Genomic DNA, 17,949 nt, shown 5'->3' with positions numbered 1-17,949 from the left:
GTAGCGTGGGCCACTCATGACATGCTAGACTTGGGCCAAAGGTACTGAGGTGGAAATTATAAGAGCATGAGTATGACCTCCCCCCTGGTCTAGGCCCACGGACCACAAGAGGCTGTGTTGCGGCCATACTTGTGGTCCAATTGTGGTCCACGGCGCAGCGGTTGAGAAACGCTGTTATGAGTCTAGGTTCAACTGCGGCTACAATTAGTGTTATTTCGGACTAGAATCTTCTAGTCTGCTAGTTAATACATGTTATTATGCATCATAGTTTGTAGTAGCACTGTGGTGGGATTTCATCTGCATTTAGCTCTCTTTTTCTGCAATATGTGGTTTGATGAGACAGGAGTTAACAGAGAATAAACGCTCTCACCACCAGGTGCCGTAATGCTTGAACAGATCAGACCTCAGAGAGGAGCAGCCTCCAGGCAAATGCAGGCTAGAATGAGAGCATGCTTTACAGTGTATACAGTGCTACAGATCACACTGACACAACACTGCTGTTAAATACATGCTGCATTGTTTAATAATGTCACCGCTTTGTTAGCATGTTTGAACTAGGCTTAGTGTTTTTATGAGACTGAGGCGATGCGGTAAATAGCCTAGTTAAGTAAATACAAAGCATAGTTCCTTAGTTGTAATTATATGCATACATTGTGTTTATAACATAGGGTAATGGTATGTCATATTATATCTATTATATAATAGATTATATGTGAAGTTCCACTGTAGTGTACAATAATCCAGATGTGTTTGACATCCGTGAGGATTTTGTTTCTAACTACACGGCTCTGTTTTTCATATTAGGATATTATTATGTGATATTCTTCTACACTCTTTGGTATGTACAGAGTTGGACGTATGAAGGAGCCTACAACCAGATCCTGGAATAGTTTAGTTTAGGGTAGAGCATTTTCTTTCTCTTTGTGTTTCGTTTTCCGTTTACTTGAAATATTTTAACCCACACATTATGTGGAAAAATGCCATAAAGAAAAAAAACAGTTAAAAAAATGTTTAAAAAAAAATCATTTTCATAATTTTATTCACAAACAAAAATTCCATTTTCTGTGGTTTTGTTTAAAGAAATCTCCAAAATGTGGGATTTAATATGATAAATAAAGTGATAAACAATCATTTTTTAGCAGCAGGGCTGAGTATTGAACATTTAGAGCTGTTGACATTGACGGGTTAATCTAATGGCAGCTCGCCGCCGATAAAAAGAGCCGAGAATATCAGCCAATGAAAATCGCGCACTGACTACCTGAAAACGCTCTGCGTCTGTGATTGGTTAAGAGTTACACTATTCCCGCCCCTCCGCGTTCCCCCGCCCAGTGACGTCAGGCGCGTGCCGGTTTTGGGTTGGTGAAAGGCAGCAGCGAGCAGAAAGCCATCCGCATAAAGATCCAGCGGGCGGCGGACACATCTGCTCCTCCATCAGCTTCAGGTAAGAGTGACGCTTCCAACTCTGTCTTTCTCTCCCAAAACGGGTGAAATGTAAACCGGGTAGACGTATCTGAGCTTCCTGCTGTCGCTCGTAAGTTAGTGACCCGCCTAAACAGATGGTTTCGTTTGTTTGTGCTCGACACTTTGACTGGTGATGTTTCAGTAACGGTTACTCTCATCCAAACCGCCGCTCTCGGTCCGTAGACCTTCGTTATCTCACTAGCAAAACTTCGAGAAGAGGTTGGTGTCTGGCTAAGCCGAAGGTCCAGCTCATTTTTTCGCTGTGTATGAAGTCTCATAGGATGTGAATGGCTTTAGCCTAAGCCTACTGTAAGCTGTCATGCAGGCACACAGGCTTATCTGCAGCACTATCGAGAGGAAAGCCTACTATGAATGAGGGAGTGGAAGTGGTTTACCATAGACCGCTCCGACAAGAAGACTGAAAATGCTTGAGAAAAAGACAAGAAAGGGGTCACCAGTCAGGTTTGACGCCTCAGCGTTTATGGAATCCTAAGGAGGAAGAGGAACAGGGAAACCTCCAGGGTGAAAACAGAAGCCACAGAAGCTTGTAAAAACTCCATAAAAGGTCAAATAAATGCATGTTCTTGCCTGCTGAATGAAGACTGGTAAATATTTACTCCCTTGGGTCAAGTTTCATCAGACAGTTGCATCTGTCATTCTTCTCTTCTCTTCTCTCCTAATCTCTTCTCTCTTCTCTTCTCATCTCTTCTCATCTATCCTCTTCTCATCTCTCATCTCTTCTCATCTCTCCTTATCTCTCCTCTCTTGTCTTCTCTCCTCTTCTCTCTTGTCTTCTCATCTCTCCTCATCTTTTCTCTCCTCTTCTCTCCTCATCTCTCCTCATCTCTCCTCATCTCTTCTCATCTCTTCTCATCTCTCCTTATCTCTCCTCATCTCTCCTCTTCTCATCTCTCCTCTCTTGTCTTCTCATCTCTCCTCTCCTCTTCTCATCTCTCCTCATCTCTTCTCATCTCTCCTCATCTCTTATCTCTTCTCCCTTCTCTCCTCATCTCTCCTCATCTCTTCTCTACTCTTCTCTACTCTTCTCTCCTCTCCTCATCTCTCCTCTCCTCACCTCTTCTCATCTCTCCTCATCTCTCTTCTTTTCTCATCTCTTCTCTTCTCATCTCTGTTGCTCTGGTTATCTTTTAAGCTTTTGAAAGGCAACAATCACTTCAATTAAATGGCCCATATCCTACATTTTCTTTTATTATTATTATTATTAATTTTTTTTTTTGGTCAACTCACTGCATTTGTGTGCTTTTATGTACCAAACCAGTCACAATTCCTTTTTACACAGCCATTTTCCAATCTCTCTTTATCCCTAAGAATTCAGTGTGATTGTGCAGAGCTAAATTGCTGTAGGCTGAATAGGTGAATACATGTAAATACACTGGTTTTCCTGACCTTGTGAACATGTTACCTTTTAAACGGGCTGTTTTTTTGGAGCTTAATTTCCATATATAGGCCCGAAAATCAGTGAAGTCAAAGACCGTTTGCCATGGTCTCCAGGTGAAACTGTATTGGTTACTGTGGCCTAGTTGTCCAAAATGAGTAAAATGAAAGTAGCACTGAATTTAAAAGCATTCTCACTCTTACTTGTCCTTTCTTGCTCACTCATTCCCACAACAGTACAAGTAGAGAAGAGCATAGAACAACGTCTTGCTTTGTAATTTAGAGAGCCACATCACAAAAGCTGGGCTTCCTCTTCTGCGTTGGTGGCATTTACGCCCCTCTCTGGAACCCCCCCCCCGCCGCAGCTTCATGCTAGGTTTATGTTCTAGAGCCAAATGTATTGCAAATGTCAGACAACCAGGAAGAGATTGCTATCAGATGCAGATAATCAAAGTGTCATAAAAGAGCGAGTAGCAAGTCTGCAAAGTACTGCCTCGCAGTGCCATCTCCTCATCGTTAGCGGCGCACATTTGCCTTATTTTGGTGCCCTTCGGACCGGGCAGGAGGGTGTATGGAAAATGTTTCGGGTGGCTAAATGTGTTTTGCGTGTTAATGCAGCCATTTCTTCATGTATTGAGGACGTCAGTGGTGAAAATGGTGTATCATTAATGAGTAGTTTGACTATTAAGGCTAAAAGATGGTGAAGTTGTAGTGCAGCACCCATTGCGCTCATATTGTTGCATATTGGAATTGCAGTACGTTTCTCAATATATTTAAAAGTGCACTGGTGAATCAGTTTGACACAGTGAAAGATTGGCACTGGCATTTTGACCAAAATGATTTGCTTTTGTTGGATTGCAGTCGTTAAAACTCCCACAGAGACAATGCAATTGTTCAAGCTCAGATTGCACAGTAAAAATAAATTGCGAGTGGTTAAGGACTCATTTGCATCAGTATCACAAAGACAAAATATCAAAATAATGAATAATGAACAGTTTTCAGTGTAGTAGGGAAGCATGATGACAAGTATGGGCAGATATTTACTTAAAAATATCACAATGGGACAGTTTTTCTAGATTTGATTGATGTTAAAGTCCTCATAGGGAGGTCTGTCCTTCTTGGCAATGCCACTGGGCAGTTATTTCCACTCATACAAGACCAGCCTCCTCTCTCTTTGGATGAGGACAGACCTATAAAACTGAAATAAACCCCACATTAACATTAAAAAAAGTATTAAATCTTACTGATAAAATCATAGAAAAACAACATAAATCGTTTCTAACTTTTGGCTCATACGGTATTTGTGTTTTATTTTTAGCTTGTTCTGTCTACTGCACTCCCACAAAGAGAGGGGCCCTTTTCCCGCTTGCAGCTAAAACAGCAAGCTGATTGGATTATTTTGTGGAAGGACAAGTCGTCAAACCAGTATTTGAGTGTGTTTATTGTGGAGCAGAACATTTAGATCTCAGTAGTCACTCAGATTGTTCACCTCCCCAAAACTTCTCTCTGCCTGCTCTAACCATGTCCAGGTCCTCATTGATGTTGCACAGGCTTGCCGATGTGCTTTAGAGCACCGTGAGGTATAAAAACCAGTAAAACTTCCCCGATAAGAGCAGCCATTGGTTCATCAGCTGGTATGAACAAAGCAGGGCTGATCTTGGATCAGATTCCTCCATATTTATGAGGGTGATTGCACCAAATGCTGACTCTAGATCAGCACTCCTACTCCTACTGAGGTGGTTTACGAATGCAGACCTTATGTCTAAAGTGGCTGCCCACTTTAGAGAGTTTTGTTTATTTTTTTTATACATCACTGTAAGTCATACTGTGCTCCAAACCACATTGACAAGTTTGCACGACCTTGATGAAGACCTGGATATGGTTTGAACAAGTTGAGAAATGTTTTGGTGAAGTATTTGTTCAGAAACAGTTTGGCCTATTTGGGTGACTATTGAATTGTAATGTTTGTTAGCAATGTTAGCCTCACCACTCCAGAAGTAAATTGAAAAAGCCAAAGTTTTGGCTGGTCGACTACATTTGGGGTTAAATTACTTAAGGGTTACATTTGCCTGTAATGCTAATCCGGGTCCCAGTATGTGTTTTTAATGTACGTGCCAGCATGGAAAAATTTTGGATTTTCATATTGGTGCATTCATACTGTGCAGCCCTTCTTGGTGTGTTTCTTTGTGTCTATTGCCTGTTGTATATTTAAGGGTAATAATGAATATTAGTGTGACTGCAAATGAAAGAAATAGGTGTGAAACCCTCTTACTTGCTAACTGGATGAGCCATGCATTATAATTTACAATGGATACTAATCTTAAAGGGGATTAGCTCGATGTTCAGTTGTACCTTTAAGCTTCGGGTTAGTACAGCAACAACAGTGTGCGTGTTGAGTGAACAACAGTTTGGCCTTTTTGCATAACCCTTGTGACAGTTAATACAGCTGGGGCAATGTATATGGGCTTTCTGCTTCCTGTGAGTTATTGTGGTTAGAGATTGAATTTGAACCTGAAGCTTTTTGTTTCTCACACATGCCTGTGAGTGTTCCCCCACGATGGTGTTGAGCTCCAGGTTGAGAGTGTTGCGGTGTCATTATTTTTGTGTTTCTTCTACCTTCTGAGCAGCCATGGGAAACCAGTGAGTACCTGTACCTTATATGTGATGATTTCCCAATATTATGAATGCTGCATGCGGAAATAGACGTTAACATTGTGTCCAAATCGTAGGGTAGCTAGTTTTTCTCAAGCTTGCCTGACGATCTTTCCTATGTATGCGGGTCAGTCTCTCTTATTCCTTCTGTTTCCTGGGTTTGAACCAACTGGTGATGACCTGAACCTTCTTTCTGACCATTCACCCTGCATGCATACCCATGCAAACACCCAACATTTCAGGCCCTACTCTGGATATTTCTTGAGAAAGCTCCTTACCTCACCTCTTGCCTGAGTTTCCAATGAATGTCTATATGCTTGCTGAAGGATCTTCTCAATCCCCCAATTTCAGCATAGGTTGAAATCAACCCTGGATCATTGTCATTTTTCAAAGGACAGGACCTGATGTTTTATCTTTGCCATGATCTTGCATGTTTCTATGAAAGGTATCTTCTAGCGCTGACCTTCTGAGCTGTCTTGGATATTAAAGACGGCCGACTCAAGCTTGCCAGCTGCCTGGAATGCAGATATTTCAAGGGAACATATTTTTCTGAAGCCTCGTTGTTGGGAAAGAAATCGTTTGATGACTTAGCTGAATGAAGTTTCGGAAACATATATATTTTAAAAAAAGCATGCTTGCTTATGTTTGGTCCTCATTAAAATCATGGTTTATTTTGGTTCAGAGCCCAAAAGTTGTAGTCTATTCTGTTTGATGTTTTTTCAAGCTGCCACTAATCAAATTTCCTTATTTTTCAATTATTCCCATAAAAGTCTTCCATGATAGAAGGAGCAGTCCAAATCATTTGTGACTTCAAGTGATGGTGTAATTAGGCGTATATGAACCAAGTCAAATCTAAATTACTGTGGTAGCTCAGTGCTTATTGAGCTACACTGCCTCCTCAATGACAGACAGTCTGAAACCCATCGATTTGGATTGAGATTAAACATTAATACATTAAGATTAAGCTTAATACCTTAACGTTGACTGCAGAATGGCTTAGTCGAGCAGTCCTATTTTCATGAGTGCTTCATGTTTGACAGGCCTCTTCAGATTAAACATGCTTTAATGTCATTTGCCGTTGGTTGCCCCAAACGAAGCAACTTGTGAAAGCTTTAGCCAATATGCAACGCTTTTATTTTGCGCCATCGTTGCTCTGTTAGGGAAGTGAAACCCTTCATCCTACGGTCAGCTGTGACACTCGCTGTTTTAATTTCAGTCTCTTGCGAAGCAGCACGCGCACTGTTTGCTGTAGCTGCCTAGCTCACTCCTCCTTTGTTGCAGCCAATCTATCTTTGCCAGCGTTTGACAGAGAGAGGGAGAGACGCCTCTCTTTGGTATCTATGGAGACATTCTCAGAACCGGTGCCGTGGGAAACGAATGCGGCGTCCCCGCCAGTGTATGTTCTGTCAGAGAAGGGGATCTGTGAGTGAACTGAGTTCAGCCCTGAATAGAGAAGCTAACACATCTGCAGAGAGCGTAAAATACAGTGTCTCTCAGTAAAGGGTTTAACAGCGTTTGATCCGAGCTTATTCGTTCCTCATTTCATGAGAGGTTGAATTGATCATCAGAAACATTCATTTGCAGCATCGCTGTCTAAATGGCAGCATGAACCTCACATTACAACAGCACACCCGTCAGATTACATGGAAATTCCATAAATTATTCCTAATTTCTGCATAATTAAATGGTGGGGATGTAAGTAAAGTCATTCATGGCTTGATGTGAAATGCTTCAGTGTAGAGAAACCTACTGATAGGGAACAAGGGGTCCTGATGCTTAGCGTGCCAGTATAACCATTTCATTTGTCCATCTAAAATGAACTGTGAATCTGTGTGTATTGAGGTTTTAAATGAATTATTGTTGGTGGGGAAAATAATGGCAAATCAGAAAATGTAAGTTTTCTGTGGGAGGGGGTGGGGGGGTGGGGGGGTGTCTGGTTCCATTGACTTACATTAAAAGTAAAGTAGTTTTTTTCCTTCTCCTGTAAAGTTACCATTTTGGAGATATAATGTTTTCTTCTGACTGCAGAGATAATAAACAAATAAACAAGCCTACAATGAGGGCAGACTTTCCATCTGACAATGTCTCTTGCTCTATACCTCAAGATCGAGAGCAGAGAAGAAAAGCACACAAGTGTACAAGCTCAGGGCTAATATTAGCTTGTGGCTAGCACATTATTATAAAATCTACTTTTTATAATGTTGAGTGCTGCAATAAACTGAAAATGGAAACATAGTTATATTGGGCAGATTTTCACGCACTCCTTTTTGTCCTGTATTAAAAATTGTATCAAATTGAGAGATTAATTATATCATATATAATATATCGTATTGAACCCAGTTATACATTTTTTGAATCGTTACACCCCTAAGGCTTTCTCTTTCCAATGAAATGTTTTGAAATTGCGTGGTTTGTTATTTTCCTGAATACTTATTTATTCATTACAATAATCAGTGGACTATGTGATTATTAATATAGTAGATAGGAAGTAAATAATGCCTGTTATAAAAAGGGTATTATCCAGGTAAATTTGTCACCCTAAGGAACAAGCAGTGTAAATGTACCCTTAAAGGAGTACAACTGGACCATAAGGACTATATTGTACACATTAAGTGACAGGTTCACTTTCCCAGGAGAAAGGTGCTTGGTTATACTATATCGGAACTTTTTAAGAACAAAAATTAAAAAATAAAAAGCCTGTAGTCAGTTCAGGGTAGAGGCAGTCAATGTAATTTGAATATAATTGCAGTGTAGTATATATACTAATATATACATATATATGAGTACCATCCAGTGACAACTGCACTGCAGTTTCTTTTCGTAGGTTGTAGAGAGTATTGCTAAATCTAGACTAGGTCAAGAGTATCCCAAATCCCTTTGCATCCCCAGTGCAATGGACAATTAACACATAACCAAGCTATAGATCATCATTAAGTGTAGACTAGGTCAGTCTGCCAGTGTAGGCCTGAGGCCCGAGTTTGGCACAGCACCCACAACATCCATCTCTAGAGGCCCAGAATATGGGCCGTTATTAAGTGGGTTATTTTGGTCCGTGAAGCCCTCCGATTACTGCGATGCCCTATGTGCCCTCTCTTTGTCTAGAGTGGTGCCGCCGTGGACCGTAAAAATAAACGCGTTGTGCATTCCAGGGAGGGACAGGGAGCCCCTGCTCCACCCTGTTTATTTGTTTAGTATTAATAAACATGATATGAATTGGTGTGGGGGAAAATGTGCTAGCAGGAATAGTTACATAACATTGTAGGTATGATTGGTTACTTAATTGAATGTGGGTTATACAGTACTGTGCAAAGGTCTGAAACCTTCATTTATTCCATTCCAGTGGAAATATTTCTTAGATTTAAACTTGCATGGGATATTCTACTTGCATAAGGGGTAGCCAGATGAAAACGAGAGGAAAACTGGAGTCGAAAAAGCATTTTTTAGAAAAGTAAAATTGGATTCCTGAGAACCGTGGAAGACCTGGAAGACTCTCGCCATCAGATAAACAATACTTTGAGCTTTCATCTTTGAGAGAGGATGAAATCAAGCTCTTCTCTTGCTTCAGATCAGAGAAAATCCACAGTTGTTTGTGTCTATCCATCCACTGTGAGAAGAAGGCTCAACTCTATGGGTCTGTTGTAGACAGTGGCTTGATATTAGAATCTTCAAGATCTCCATTCACTGTGCTGGACACCTTTACTGTTAAGAAATGGTAATTAGTTAGATTAAATTGTCCAGCTAATTATTAGGTACATGAAGATATAATATACAACTCTCTACAGCTACGTTGTTTTATATTACTGAAAACATTGTTTCCTGGCTTTTGAACAGTAGCATATATTGTGTTTGTGTGTGCATGTGATCTGAGAGCGACATTCCACTCGATAGGCAAGATTAGATTTCAGACGCTCATGTTAAACGACTGTTAATGACTGTGTCTCTATCAGATGCAAAGCTGCCTGACATAATGCCCATTTTCACTTTCCAAATGGGTGTTTCAGGAAGATATGGAAAGCATGCAAGTCATTGTGCCAAACCGCGGTTCAACTCTATCTGCAACATTATCTGGAGCTGATAAGAGTCTCTCTGACTCTGGAGTTAATGTATTTTCAAATGGATGATGAACTCGTGGGAAAGCTCTTACAGCGAGGCACGCGGAGGCGAGTTACCACACAGATATGGAGAGGAGACCCCGTGTGCAGTGCCAGAGTGCAGCTCTTTTTATAGCGCGGCCATTCAGCTCATTGATCAGCAGCTCATTGATCATAACAGTACAATGGAACAGTCCATAAGTTCAGAACCGTGCATTTATTTTATCCTTGAAGATACTGAGTAGCCTGACTGATTTCCTGCTTGACTAATAAAAATAATCTCATATTAAGGTTCCACAAATGAACAGATAATGTGTGGTGCTTTTATTAAGCAGACAACAAACTTTAAATGTACTTTTCAGAGTTTGTGTTTTGTGCATTAACTTATTTCCTTATTTCGAAGGTTCTTTTGTAATCACCTTGTAACATGCAGTTGTAAAAGTTTGAGTCAAACTACATGTTCTTTTGATTTTCTAAATTAAACTAAATTAATCCATTCATCCAGAGAATTAATGCACTTCTGCACATAATGCATAATTCTGCATATAATGCGTAATTATTATTATTATTTTTTTTTCTGTATTTAACATATTGGGGGAAAACACAACAAAAATTACAGCCTGTTCAAAGGTTATGGCACATTTTTATATTTTGCAGTCTATATTTTTTTCCAATGTGTTAAACTCAGCAAATAAATAGAGATTATGCACTGAAGTTGACAGCGAACATGTCATATTTAAGTTTCTGGAATGTGGTAACCTATTTTCACTTTGAAAATCAGCAAAATGTACTTTGACCAGGGCTGTTTAAACGTTTGCATGTGGGTGTGTTTGTTGTTTTAGACTTTCTAGAGTTTCACCTGTTTATTTCAATTTAAGAATGACAAATGACAACTGATAATCATATTTGACCGTATTATAAACCAGTAAAGCAAAGCTTACAACAAACTAGTGAATGTCAATTTTTTGGCTAAATAAAGTTAAGTCTAGGTATAAGTGGTCATATACAGGAAAACCAACTTTAAACCATAGAAATACACCATTAGAAACATTATTTCAAGGTCAAAACACATTTTTGACAAAACACATTCATCCAGCACATGAGCAGCAGCACAACTCTTATTCTAGCAATGCTGTCACCATGGCAACATGTACATGGCTGCATGCTGCTATCAGTCATGTACTGTTGCTGATAACACATTCTGCTTTTTTTTTTCCAATGTCAACATCCAGTGTCAACACATGCATTTTACAGGAGGTTTCCGTATAAGGTAGTATAGTGCTAGTAAACCACAACTACAAGAGTTTAGGTTCAAATGACTTTGTTTTGATTTCCACACGCATGATTTTCAGACTAATTGACTGAGCATTATAACCCTAAACAGTGGCTGTCTACTGACGCAGGTACGAATTGCTTTTCTTTTTAACAGTTGAATTGCTGAACAGTAGCTCCAGCTCCAGGTCCCTAGCTAATCATTAAATAATGACTCAAAATATAGATCCATTAAAGACAGTTGTTCCTGTCTGCTTTTGAGAGGTGTTATAATGGCACCATAAAAGAAAGCTTTATGGTATACTGTTGAGTGAATTATCAGCTTAACCCCTCTCCAGCATGCACTTCAACCCCTGTACTGCATTTGTATATAGTCACTGTCATGTGAAAATCTTGTAACTTCCGATTTTTTTTGTTTTTGACACTTGTTGAAAAGGCTGACTGCCTCTGTTTTAATGGTGACCCGTAGAAGGTCCAGAGATTAACATCGTGTTGAATTAACATAAGATAAGGATATTTTTCTATAAGAAATTACTATTTGAGATACAGCGTTTTGTTGTGACAGCGGTTTTATGCAAATTGCACATACAGCAAATGAACACCATGAATACGGACGTTAGCACAGGCTGTACCGTGATGAGTCTTAAATTATGCAATTTGGCAACTTTACCACTTGCAACTGAAACTGACCCTTGTTATCTGTCCACTTCTGTTCAGTAGGCCATTAACCGTTATATTGTATTATTTATTTATTTATTTTTGCATTTCTGTGGAATCCAATCTTCGTAAACAAGGTCATTTAGAATGGTTTAATGTGAAAATGTACATTATAGATCTTAAATTTTAGCTCAAAAGCTTGTTGCAAAACTACCTTGAAACAGTATTTTAAGCGCTCTCAGCATATTTCATGAAATAGCTTTCCCTGAGGTAGTTTTTAAATGCTTCAGACTTCTGGTTCCCATCACCACCACTGTGAATTCTGACTTTTTCTCTAGAGAAGTTTCTTTAGAACGTTGTTTTTCACGCAAACCTGCTCCCAATCATTTTGATGACTTATGTGTAAATTTTGAAAAACACTGTGGAAATCCTATTGCACAGCTCATATTTCACAACATTTGGGAATGAGACACTCACACCCGACTTTTAGTCATTGCCACTACAGGTGTAACAGCATTCATTTGGGACCTGAAATTAGTTATGGTTGACATATAAATTTCCCTGGAGCATTTTCTTTTGGCAGGTTGAGGCAGAGCAGTACAACCTAGTCAGGTCAGGTTGTTCTTGACACAAAATTGGTGCCTTTTTTTTTTCAGCAGATTTGCTCAAAAGTTCCTGAAGCTTTAATACGGCCCCATGTCCAATAGTTTCAATATTGCATTAACCTATTTAAAACGAGGCCACCATTGTGTTGGGGGGGTGATTATTCTTTTGGAGCCCATGTGACTGAACTGTGCTTTTTCTCTCCCAGCTTTACCATATTCGATCGTCACAAAATGCCCTTGGGAGAAGACGGACACTCTTGGAAGAAGAAGACGTCCGACATCAAGGAGATCTACGACTTCAAAGATGTTTTGGGAACGTAAGTGTTCTCATCATTGTAATGAGCGCTGGTGTTTTTGTTATTATGGGTGGTGTGAATTAATGATCCATGGAGGGTCTTTCTCTCCCACAGCAAACTTAGGGTGAGGGCAGCATGATTTCTGCCCGGGCCCTTTATCCTGCTTACAATGTTTCACCTTCCAGCTTTGTTTCTGATAACTAGCAATACTTTTATGGTACAGACCGAGTTACTTAAATCCCACAGAGTGGTCCAAAACTGTGTCATTGAATACTAAATTTCTATTCATAAGCAGTCAGTCTTATCAGCATCAGTGAGCCAGTGGACATTTTTCTCAAATGTAGGCTACTGATTAGCTCATAAGCATGTTATTATTAGCGATATGTTATAAAAACATTACTTTCATGATATTATTTAAGTAATTAATTTAATAGAATTTTATAAAAATTATAATTCAGTAATCAGCATCCATATCTACACTGATATCAGTATGTCCTGAACAATATTAGGCATGCACCAGCCTTTTTTTGTCCTGATACCGATTCTCATACTTGAGTACCAAATAAAACTTATTTTCTTCTGTTTAAACTTTACCTGCCATCACCATTGAAGAGTTCACTCCAGAACATTGCATATCTATTTTAAGATTTACATTTACGGCATTTGGCAGACGCTCTTATCCAGAGCGACTTACAGTTTGATCATTTTACACAGGTAGGCGAAGGTGGTGTTAGGAGTCTTGCCCAAGGACTCTTATTGGTGTAGTGTAGGGTGCTTACATAGGTGGGGATTGAACCCCAATCTACAGCGTAGAAGGCAGAGGTGTGAACCACTACACTAACCAACCACTAGAACCACAAGATAATTTGGTTATTGGATAAAAAATTTTTTTAAAATTAGGCACACTGGACAAGTATTTGAAGGATTTTGTTTTAGGGCTACAGTCTAAACACCTCAGCATACTTCTTGCGGAGACGACGTTCGCCTGGCTTCAGCGAACAATGTGATGTAACTGTGGAGAAAACGAACAACTGCAGACACTGTGCAGAACTCTGAGGACAAAGGCGCTACGCAACAAAACCTCTGGTCAGTGAAAGAGATGTGCCATGAAACAAAAACGGACAACTTTGTGGAGCTTCGGCTTTAGCAGACAAACTGATATTTCACTGTGAAATGCGCATTTGTTAAATAAACAGTGAATATCTCCTAAGTGTAAGATGTTAAGCCCATTATTCACTGGTACTAACTAGTACTAAGCGCCAAAACATACAGGTTATCTTATGTTCAGGTTCACAAGGGCTGAAGTTGGCTTTCTATTCACCAGCTTCTTGTTCGAATTTTCCCGTTCCACCGTAAATGGTGGCAGTATTCTGAACTCAATCGTTGCCGTAGTTAGAACAGTGGAAAAATTTGTTTTCCAGCAGCCATGAAACTTATAAAATGTCATAGCGTCATGAGAAGTATCCGCGACAGGCAACACAAAACCGCAAAAAGCATGCAAACTTGTAAGCTCACCAAGGAGATTTTAGCTTCGCACAACCCTTGAGAATTTAGTTTCGCAAGAAGTATGCTGAGGCCTTAACTGATCACCATAGACATTTTAAATATCGTCTTATCTCAAAATCACCCACAAATCTGTTTTTTGGACTATATTAAATTGTTAATGTAAAAGCCCTAGTTGGTAGATGGTGTGAAGTAAAACCACAGGGCTGTTTTTTATTCTCATGTGCTTCACACCAACTAAGTCATGCTTTGTTAAGACCTTTATTTTAACACGCGTCAGGGCTTTACAGAGGCATACATACCACATTTCGTGTCTGCAAAGAAACCAATATTTAATCTCCTAAACAAACAGGTTTACCTGCAATGTGATCATTCATAATTGTTAGCTGTATGTAAAACATTTAATTCCTTTAATAACAACCAAGTGAGAATTTGGGGTGTCTAAAAAACATGATCGATTAGTGGATCTGTCATCTTGCCAATACCTGAAGTGTTTAATAAGGTCAGTGCTACCGTAGGTAGGTAGGTAGGGCATCGGTGCCTCACTAAATGATGCTCAGCCCTGCTGGTGTGTTTATGAGGATGTTATTGTTGTTGCTTTTGTTATGTTTATAACCTTGAACTCCTACTAACTACAGATTAGCTAGAATTTCTGTTAATCTAATTGGCTGCTGGTGTTTTAAGAAAGAAAAACTGCTGATACAAGCTTTTGAAATGACCGAGACGATATGCAAATATAGTGCTACACGTATATGGATGCTACATGTACACAACTGTGGGTAACATCGGAAAAACTTTTTTTAAACAATGACTAAACCTTTCTTGACAACATGAAAAACGGCCCTGCACTGCTTTGTTGTTGTTGTCCATTTAACCTGAAAAAGGGTAATGAATGCTGGGAAAGATGACAGTGCTATTGTTTTGATCCTGTTTTCTGATTTAGTGTTCCTTTTTAATTGTTGTAGCTGGTTAGCTCAACACAATTAGGCCTTATTGTGTTAAAATGCTGTGGCAAATGTTGTTGTGCTTGGCTAGCGCCTATGTTTACTTCCTATTTGCATAGGTCTTAGAGAAGGATTGTGTTTGTGCGGTTTAATGATGTTCCGCTGGTTTTTCCGAGGAAGAGAGAGAGAAGAAACCCTGTTTTCGTGAAACACAAACCATTAATTTGAACTCCCTTGGGTAGAGATAGCATGATGTTTTTACTCAAGCTTGCTTAATGTCAATTTTAAATACATGTACACTTTCTTGCTCTCTCTACCTCTCTCTCTCTCTCTCTCTCTCTCTCTCTCCCACTCTCTCTCTCCCCCTCTCTCTCTCTCTCTCTCTCTCTCTCTCTCTCTCTCTCTCTCTTCCTCTCTCTCTCTCTCTCTCTCTCTTTCTCTCTCGATCTGTCTCTCAGAGGATTTCTTAACCACTTCCACTTTGATGGCAGCCATATGTGGCCAATCTGTGGTGACACTGACCTCTGGTCATCGGTAGGATGTGAAGAATTTTTAGGCCCCGTTTCCCAAGCTAGCTTTCCACAGTGGTGGCTCTTAAGGTCAGAGTGAGTTATCAGGCAGTAGTCAGAAGGTCCTGGGAGAGAGCAGGCAGGAGAAGAGAAATTGGCAGCTTTGTGTACGTGTGTGTGTGTGTGTGTGTGTGTGTGTGTGTGTGTGTGTGTGTGTGTTTCTTTTTCTCACCTATTTAATATATTTAAAAAAAAAGGCTAAATTCGATTATTAAAATATGGCCAGGTAATGGCCAAAAATCTATAACACTATATTCCTACAATGATTAATATTATTATCAAATAATAAAACTACCAAATGTGAACACAGCCTTAAAGAACCTTCCACTGAAAAGTTCTTTAGGGAACCAAAAGTGGTTCTTCTATGGCAAAGGTGGATAATTCTGGTCTTGGAGGGCCAGTTTCCCCCATGGTTTGTTGAACCCCACTGCGTCCAACCCACTTGTGTACCTCAACTTATTTCAACTTATTTCATATCGCCCGGTTTAGTTTTGTTTTGGTTTCTAGCCCTCAGTTCCCTCCTCTATTCTATGGAATCACACCAAAGAACCCAATTTGGCACCTTTATTTTTAAGACTGTGAAAAATGAGTGTAATTTTTGTCAAAGAGGCAATTTCCGTTCCTGAAACCTGGTCCATTTTTACAGTTCTCTCAATGGCAGTGTGGCAACATGGAAACTAAAATTAGACCACAGCCCTGCAAACCATCAGTCAGTTCCTCCAGAACGATGTTCTTCCCCCTGTTGAAAACCTCTCTGGTCAGTTTTTTTGTTGGGCCTCTTGTCCAGGCTCGGCTAGGGAAGGATCACGGGCTCGCTGCATCGCTTAGCTATGAGTTCACCGTGGGTTGGTTGTCTTGGCAACAGGAGCAGACACTTTCCATATGGACTATAACAGTTGCTATGGAAACAAAGTTTTTTATTTTCTATTAATAATCTGGTGAGCGAATGTGTGAGCATTTGAGAGGCTCAGTTTAATCCTTTTTTCTTAATCAAGATTTTGTGCACTCAGATGAAGGCAGTTCGCAGGGAACCCCATCTTTGACTTGCTTATTTATTTATTTAAGTGGACACGTACAGGTCACATTCATAGGAACCGACACAATCCAAGTTCCTCCTCCAGTTCCTTCTTTATAACAATGAGTCCTAAAGGCTTTATGGATATTTGCATGAGATAATGGTTAAAGAGGAGTGCAGTTCAGTGAAAGCTTGAAAGCAGTGAATGAGTCCTAGAACTGGTGAACCTTTAGATTAGGGGTTGACAGCATGACTGTTAATTGATTTTTTTTTTTTTTTTTAATTATATCACGTTATGTCACAATATGCTTCTCTGAGCATGTCCTGACTTAAATAACACAGAACTTCTGCATAATATCTTGCAAAGAAACATAATTAGGCCTGGTTAACTGAATATAGTGCAGTGTAGTGTGTGAAATGTTGAATAAAAATGATTTTATTTATAGTTTTTGATGGTATCTTGTCTAATCTGGTACTGCTGGTTGTCTTTGTCTGTTCCAATTGATCAAACTTCAGAAAAACTACATATTGGATGCATATTGAGTTTTGTGAAAATGTTTTGACGTCTCGTTTATTTTTATCATATCATCCACCTTTGGTTTAGATGCAGCTCTAGAATGCACTTCTACAGGAAATTCTAGAACTTCATCTTAGCTTACCCTACCACAGATGTAAAGTGATGAATTGTCTCTACTGATGTGTGACTCTGTTTCCTGGAGTCGATTCCGACGGTTGACTATTGAATTATGGAAATGAAACAATCATAAATATAGTTTATCCGCTTTTTTGAGCTGCTACACATCAGGACACAGTGAAAATGAATAATTATACAAATTGTCAGACAAATTCAAGTTTTTATAGTTACAGACAGTTGGTAACTCTTACATGCTAGCACGCTGGGATGCTGATGGAGTTATCTGCAGTCTTGTAATTAAAGCAACTAATGCAACTGAAACTAAACTCAGACTTTTTTTTGCATTATTCATGTGTCTGTTAAAATGTACCTTGAGCCAATCATGGTGAAAAAGCACAAGAGTCAATGGTTCCCCATTTTCTTGGATGTAGTCAGCAAGCAAAGACATGTTTGATGTCCAACGTTTGCTTCTTTTGTTTGATTCTGGAGCTATGAGGCTTAATGCTGCTAACAAGTGACAGAAACATATGACACACTTGCCACAGATGTAGCAGAGTTGTTAAGAACACAAATAGTTGCTAGAACATCCAGCATAGACCTGTGTAGCTGGTCACCAGCAAAACCACCTTATATTGTGTTTTTGAAGCTGGCATGCAGGTCAACCAGCATAGCCATGCTGGGTGACCAGCTAGATCAGCATAGACCAGCATACATCAGTTTGGACCAGCACAGAATTCATGCTGGCTTCTGCTGTATTTTTTTCAGGAGGGATCTCAAAAAGGCTACATGTCTACAAGGCTAATATAGTTAACACACAGGCTCATGGAAGCTTCTAGCCACCAGTTAGCATTGGAC

At 39.6% G+C, this 17,949-nt stretch overlaps 1 protein-coding gene across 3 annotated transcripts in view; it reads left to right on the top strand.

The window, feature by feature from the left end:
* The first annotated feature begins 1,354 nt into the window (after positions 1-1,354).
* camk1b (calcium/calmodulin-dependent protein kinase Ib) overlaps positions 1,355-17,949 on the top strand; it is a 79,718-nt gene continuing 63,123 nt past the window's right edge. For 2 of the 3 annotated variants that reach the window (XM_017712158.2, XM_017712166.2), the window contains exons 1-2: positions 5,484-5,496; positions 12,340-12,450. In XM_017712158.2, the coding sequence (XP_017567647.1) occupies positions 5,486-5,496; positions 12,340-12,450 (122 nt within the window). In that variant the 5' untranslated portion in view covers positions 5,484-5,485. Of the gene's footprint in view, positions 1,442-5,483; positions 5,497-12,339; positions 12,451-17,949 lie in introns of those variants that run through there. The other variant, XM_017712175.2, reaches the window with a different exon arrangement.

Source organism: Pygocentrus nattereri, chromosome 21 (assembly GCF_015220715.1).
Source record: "Pygocentrus nattereri isolate fPygNat1 chromosome 21, fPygNat1.pri, whole genome shotgun sequence".
Classification (NCBI taxonomy): domain Eukaryota; kingdom Metazoa; phylum Chordata; class Actinopteri; order Characiformes; family Serrasalmidae; genus Pygocentrus; species Pygocentrus nattereri.
The sequence above is the reverse complement of the archived record's forward strand: the minus strand, read 5'-3'. Positions and strand labels throughout refer to the sequence as shown.